At 49.8% G+C, this 7,105-nt stretch overlaps 1 protein-coding gene across 2 annotated transcripts in view; it reads right to left on the bottom strand.

Moving 5' to 3' along the window:
* RAD18 (RAD18 E3 ubiquitin protein ligase) overlaps positions 1-3,467 on the bottom strand; it is a 31,780-nt gene extending 28,313 nt beyond the window's left edge. For both annotated transcript variants that reach the window (XM_027908578.1, XM_027908579.1), the window contains exons 1-3: positions 3,368-3,467; positions 2,868-2,949; positions 277-338 (exon numbers count right to left, since the gene is read on the bottom strand). In XM_027908578.1, the coding sequence (XP_027764379.1) occupies positions 277-338; positions 2,868-2,949; positions 3,368-3,427 (204 nt within the window). In that variant the 5' untranslated portion in view covers positions 3,428-3,467. The remainder of the gene's footprint in view (positions 1-276; positions 339-2,867; positions 2,950-3,367) is intronic.
* Positions 3,468-7,105: the final 3,638 nt, after the last annotated feature.

Here is a 7,105-nt window from a genome sequence, read left to right as displayed (position 1 = left end):
TGAGCCAAACCCCGGGCTTGATGCTCCCTCCACTTCTGCCTGTGCTGACAGAGTACACCTCTGAAACAGAAGAATTCCAGCTGCAAGAACATCCCAGTTGGCTCAAACAGCTGCTCACCAAAAGGAAAGGTGGTGATGTGACCAGAATTATTTAGCACAGTCCCAAGGGAAAAGCTCCTGAGATTTGAAACAAACAAACAAAACCCAAAAACAAACAAACAAACAAACAAAACCCCCACAAGCTGAGGGGAAAAAGAAAGCACTTAAAGCACTTACCACACAGCATGTTGGACACTGAGTTTTGTAGGACAAAAACTTGCGGATACAAAGGGAACAATCTGGAAAAGGGAAATGCATCATTTTGAAGAAGGCATTCTTCCAAAGGTAGTTCCAAGTCCTTACTTGCGTATTTTCTTATTGTACAATATGTGCAAGCCATTCCACAGCACAGCAATGCCGAAAACATACCATCTTTCCATGGAATTGAGATAATCATTGTAGCAAAACAAACCCCACATATTTTATGCAAACGTATTTCAGTACCCAATGTCAGCCCCTCTGTCAAAAGATGATGTTCATTTCCATTTGTTTCCCAGTACAAGAAACCTCAGTCAGCCACCACCACTAAAGCCACGCTTGCACTGCTCACTCCCTCCCACACTGGGTTTTTGACTAATGTTGGATCACTTGCATCTTCCTGCACAGCCCCAGACATCCTGTGTCTCCTTCCCAGGCTCTTCTGCCCCTTTCCAAAACCATACCAACTTGTCAGTGAAGGAAAAGGCTAAAAGGAATGGAAGCCAGCACTGGAAGACTGAGAGACAGCTTGATGTTTCCCAGGGAAAGCAAAGCATGTCACCATCATCACAGGATGGTTCAACAGCCCCTGCGGTGAAACATGCCATAACCTTCATTTTGTCACAGTAAATTTCTGAAATTGTTCTGCTTTGTCAACTTATCTATGAGCTTTCAGAGCCACTTAAAGATATAAAAAGTCTCATCACTCTCCAGTACAACAGACATTCACGGGTCAGAGTCTCAGCACTTAACACACTCAGCAGCAGCTCCCAAAGCAGATTTATATTTCATAGACCCTCTGGGAATGAGTCTGAAAAGCAGCAGGAGCATCAATTAATCACAGACTGCTTTGGGTTGGGAAGCCCCGTCCAACCTGGCCTTAATGTACCAATTAACACTTAAACCCACAAACCCAGCTAAATACTCAAAAGTTACTATATATACTAAGAAGTTATAAGGGGTGGGAAATCCATACAAAAATAAATTAACTTTAACTGTATGAATATGAATGAAGTGGCAGATCCAGCCTGCTGACATCTGACACACCCACACCAGCCTGCAGACAAAGCTCATCCTCCCATACCAGGGTGTAAGAAATCCCAGGGCCACAATTCCCTCCATCCAGGCTAGAGAAGACACTCTCCTTAGGATGCCTTTATTATGTGAAAAAAATATGGATGGCACATCTATTCTGTCAGTAATGACACAGTCCAAACCACCAGGACAGTTAAACAACTACTGTCACATGAGCTACTGAATGCTCCCAGGTACCCAAGGAGCAGAGGAGGAATTTTAAGTGGCTACAGGTGCAAACACATTACAGAGATGTCTAGAAACCCTGGAACAGATCATTAAGAAAATGAGAGTCAGCAGAAAGGTTTGCAAGCAGACATACTTCATTTTCATCCATTCACAATTACTCATTAAAGCAGAGGGCTTTTGGCTCCAGTTGTCCAACCTCAGTTGACTCAAGAGATTACAGAGACAAGCAAGTGGAAAATACTTCAAGAAATCTCGAGCTATTGTAGAAAACTTGGACCTTCTGTGATTTGCATGGGGAAATAAATTGTGTAATCTGTTTAAAAAAAATGCAGACAGATTCTTTCCAAAGTTAAGGGCCTCTGAACCCCACTGTGTCACCAGTGAGTAGAGAATTTCCAGTGTTCCCCACCACAAGAATATTGGTTTCAATGGTGAGAGTTTTGCCAAGCTAAACTAAACTTCACTGCCAAACTACAATGACCCCCTTCATGGAAGGAAGGGGAAGTGCTACAGTTTCTGGAGCAAACAATTACCAGCTTTTATTCTGACATGAGAAAAGCTAACATACTCCCCTCTAATCTGGCTTTCAGCAAACTGCTTGGGTCCAGGTTCCAACAGATATCAGCCCGAGGCAGGCGGAGCAGCACGGAAAATTTTAGCTCATAATGCTCTCCACATACAACTTTGTTCCACCCTCAAGATGTTATGGAAGATATTTAAATGGAGACTTGTAGAAATAGGTGGTGTTTAAGTGCACTGATCCAGGTGCCACGTGTTTATGCTGCAGCAGGAACTGCACGACGGAAGGTTTTGGCTGCTTCCACCTCACAGACCTTCTCACAGCTTCCATCCCAAGGAGATCCATGGAATCCTGGAATAGTTTGGGTTGGAAGGAACCTTAAAGCCCATCCAGTGCCACCCCTCCCATGGGCAGGGACACCTTTCACCAGCCCAGGTTGCTCCAAGCCCCGTCCAACCTGGCCTTGGACACTCCCAGGGATGCAGGGGCAGCCACAGCTTCTCTGGGCAACCTGTGCCAGGGCCTGCCCACCCTCCCAGGGAAGAATTTCTTCCTAATATCCTATTTAACCCTACTCTCTGGCAGTTTGAAGCCATTTCCCCTTGTCCTGTCACTCCAGGCCCTTGTCAACAGTCTCTCTCCATCCTTCCTCTAGGCTCCCTTCAGGTCCTGGAACCTTCTCTTCTCCAGCTGAACCATCCCAGTTCTTTCAGCCTTTCCTTACACTTCACACTCAGGAAGTTCACACAAGGCAGCGGGACTGGACAACCCCTGGCAGCAGACTCACAGTTGTGGGAGCACTGCGGGATGACCACGGCGATGCTGAAGTAGTCGAAGCAAATCCCACAGCGCAGCAAGTTATCCACGTCCTGCAGGGAGAGCGGGGTGAGCCACGGGCACAGTGGACACACGGCACACAGGGGAGCGGTACCGAGCGGGGTGTCCGGGCACGGGGGACACACGGCACACAGGGGAGCGGTACCGAGCGGGGTGCCCGGGCACGGGGGAGCGGTACCGAGCGGGGTGCCCGGGCACGGGGGCTTCGCTGTGCCAAGGGCCGTTCAACGCCCGCGGGCTCGTGGGGCGCGGGTGGGCCCACCGGCAGGGCCGGGCTGTGCTGCCACGGCCGGCCCGCCCCTCCGCCCGCTCCCAGGGCCAAGGAGCCGCTCCTGGGCCGACCCGCTGGCCCCCGCCCGCCGTCCTGCCATCCCCGTGTCCCGCCATCCCGTGTCCGTGTCCCGCCATCCCGTGTCCGTGTCCCGCCATCCCCGTGTCCCCCGCACGCACCTTCAGCGGGGCCAGGCTCGGCGGCCAGGGCGGCTCGGGCAGCGGCAGCGCCAGGGCCATGGCGGCGCGGCCCGGCCCGGTCCCGCAGGGCCCCGCACGGCCCCAGATAGTCCCGCAGGGCCCCGCACGGCCCCAGACAGTCCCGCAGGGCCCCGCACGGCCCCAGACAGTCCCGCAGGGCCCCGCACGGCCCCAGACAGTCCCGCACGGCCCGGCCCGAGCCCGCCCGGCCCCGCGCGCTCAGCCCCGCGCGCGCCTCCACCCGCACTTCCGGCGGCGCTTCCGGGAGGAGCTGCCGGGAGCGGGAACGGGCCCTGCCCGTGTGCGATATCCCCGTGTGCGATATTCCCCCTGTTCCCCTGTGCGATATTCCCTCCATTCCCCTGTGCGATATTCCCCCTGTTCCCCTGTGCGATATCCGCGTGTGCGGTATTCCCTGTTCCCCTGTGCGATATTCCCTGTTCCCCTCTGCGATATTCCCTGTTCCCAGGCGCGCCTGGGGCTGGAGCTGTGCCAGGGCAGGCTCAGGTTGGATCTCAGGGCAAGGTCCTTCCCCCAGAGGGTGGTTGGCACTGAACAGGCTCCCCAGGGCAGTGGGCACAGCCCCAAGGCTGCCAGAGCTCCAGGAGGGTTCGGACAACGCTCTAAGGGACAGGGTGGGATTGTCAGGGTATCCTGTGGAGGATGATCCTTGTGAGTCCCATCCAGCTGAGGATATTCCATCATTCTGTCATTCCAACTAAGGTGACTTTTCATTGCTGAATGAATCACCCATCAGGCATTTCCACCCCTTTTCTCCCCTGTGTGCCTCCTACCCCTGGAGGAGCTGAAATAACAGCACTGGTCTCTGGGTATTCCACGTGTCTGTGGAACTCCCATGAACATCTGATGGATGGAATAGGGTTCTCACAACTCCTGTGCTCAGCTGATGGATTCTCAGCTGCTGTGATCAGTTGTTTACTCAGGGGACAAATGAGATGTGTATCTGAGTGCTCCCATAAGATGGGCCTGAGAGTCTTCATCCGTATCCCCCAGGAGATGCTAAATTAAAACACATCTAAGACACCATGTGGGTGAGATTTGGAAATACACTCACCCACCTCACTCCCTCCTCAGTCACCAGGCAGGTAGTGATGGGGCTGAGTGCTGCCGTGGGCTGCCAGGAGGTCTCATAATTGCTGTGGAGTTCAGGGAAATTACCACACTGCCCAGGTCACGAAGGATAAAACTGCAAAGCAAACTGCCCAAGTCACATAGGATGAAATTGCAAAGCAAACTGCACTGTCTGGGTGCAGTTCTGATTTCTGAGGGCAGGTGCTGACCCAGGCTGTGCCCATCACACCTGGGGCTCGCTGACCCCGCTACTCTGGCAGGTACTCTGGCACACTCTACAACTCTACACACACTTACACTATTCCTGTTCATTAAATTTGTTGTAGCAGAGGTTTTTACGCACACACAAAGCACATTTACCCATTTTTTATAATAGTCTACGGAACAGTAACACCTCCCTTCCTTAGTTTCAGAGGTCTGAAACAATTTTGCAGCAGCTGGTGACTCAAATGTGCTGTTTTCCAGAAACTGAAACTGTGTGTATGTGTGCTTGGTTTTTCCTATGAGTTTGTTTGTAGTAGTGTAATTTTGGTGCTCTTGCTCCTGATTCTGTGCTAGTCTGATTCTTGAACTGGATAAAATCAAGCCAAGCTCCCTGAACTGGCACTCAGTGGTTATATATACATATATAGCTATATAAAAGGTTTCTGTGACCCACACAATGGGGAAGGTCAGAGGAAATTATCACAATGGTCTGTGCTGGCCTTGAGCACTATGAACCTCTGAATTTATATATCTGAATGGCTCTGATTACTGCCTGCTCCTTGCCAAAAGTGCTGGAATTTACAGAATAGTGTCACTTAAGGGCCCGTTCTTTTCACCTTAAGGAATCCAAATCTTTTCTCTGTGAGCTGTGACAAGTGAATGTATCAACCTCTTGGAATTTTCTGTTCTTTCCCTTCCCTCACACACGTGGCCACTCTCAGTCCAGGTTCACACATATGTATCAGACATGAGCTTCTTGGGTGGGAATTAGCTCACCTCCCCCAGGAATGGGCACAGGGATGCAGGTTCATTCATGCAGCAACAGGTTTATTTTCCATTTTGGACTGATGAAGAGCAAAGAGCAGGGAGTTTACAGCCCAGCACCATCCATACAGACCACTACTGAATAAAAATGCAATTTAAATTATTTCCACTTTAAAAGCACCATATATATATATATATATAAACCCCAACTTGGAACACCTGTGCTTTCACCTGAATCCTGTACAATGCTGCAGCTGGAGAGCATCCACTCCTTAAGGCCATGTGGTCAGATGATGCCCCCAGCCTGTGGTGCAGAGCCTGGTTCTCTGTGGGCATTTTGCCATTGGGATGAAGTCACAGGAGAGGCACTGGGAAGCCTCTCACAGCCTTCAGCCCTACTGCACTGCCCAGAACTTGGCCAGGCAAAGCACTGCTCAGCTGGAGCCTGGCTGAGCACGAGGGGCCCAGGGAGCAGATCCAACCCACAGAGCCCTGCCCAGTGAGGACACTTGTCCCACTGCAGGAATGCTTCCCACTGTTTTATTGGCACTTTGGGCTTTGGTGGAGCAATACTAAACTGATTTATTTTGCTGAACGACCAAGTTACAACTTGTTATTATACACAGAACACCAAACATGTCCCCTCCTCCCAAGCCCCTGAAACGCTTATTTCAGTTAAAATACCAGTAAGTCCCAACTGCATTTCCATAAGCTTGTTGCCCTATTCTGTTAGCAGAGAAATGTGTGGAAAAGCTTCATAGAAAGTGTAGTAGCCTGACACAAAGAGAATCTTAAAAAGCAACTTATTTTCATATGTTCTATTGAGACAAAGAAAATATTTACGTGAAGTTTTACATAATTCCCCACTGCTTGTGCACAACTTAATAATGTAAAGAGTGTTTATTCCCCCATGGTGCCCAGTGCCATGTGCAGAACTGTTGTTTTTCTCTGTGCTCCAACAGACAAATGACTCCTCCTCAGCTGCCCTTCATCCACTGATCTTAAAACTAAAAAATAACACTCACCTAGGTCTGCCTCACATGTCTGTGTGTCCCTGGACATTCTTCGTTATATATAGATACACAAACACACCACAGAAAGAAGCCTCTGGGACACCAGCGTGTGGATTGGATGAAAATCTGCAGAAGAACATACTGTACTTCAAAAAAAAAATTAAACCCCAAACCAGAGAACATTCTGAGTTAATTGTTTCTAAGTATTTTCAGAGATTCCTTAATATTTAAAGCAGTGGAAAGTTTCTCATCATGTCATTCCCAACTGGAGAAGCGAAGAGCCTGAAACCATGGGTAAGATTGCCCAGAAACATTTAACATTGACCTTGCTCTGCCCTTGTGTTAAAGTTGGCAGCCATTTATTGATTTCTACAGGACTAAATTTAGTCTGATGTTGAGACTTTTAGAACAAAAAGATCCCATGTTGTCGTGGTTTAACCCCAACCAGCAGCCGCTCGCTCACTCCCCCACCAGTGGGATCAGAAAGGGAATCAGAAGGGTAAAAGTGAGAAAACTCATGTGTAGATATAAAGACAGGTCAGTAGGTGAAGCAGAAGCCACATACACAAGCAAAGCAAAGGAATTCATTCCCTGCTTCCCAGGGGCAGCAGGTGTTCAGCCATCCCCAGGACAGCAGGGCTCC

The sequence above is a fragment of the Empidonax traillii genome, unplaced genomic scaffold (assembly GCF_003031625.1).
Source record: "Empidonax traillii isolate 1590-97213 ecotype Southwest subspecies unplaced genomic scaffold, ASM303162v1 scaffold1761:size64199, whole genome shotgun sequence".
NCBI classification, from domain to species: Eukaryota; Metazoa; Chordata; class Aves; order Passeriformes; family Tyrannidae; genus Empidonax; species Empidonax traillii.
Note: the sequence above shows the minus strand (reverse complement) of the source record. Positions and strands in the feature narration are given on the sequence as shown.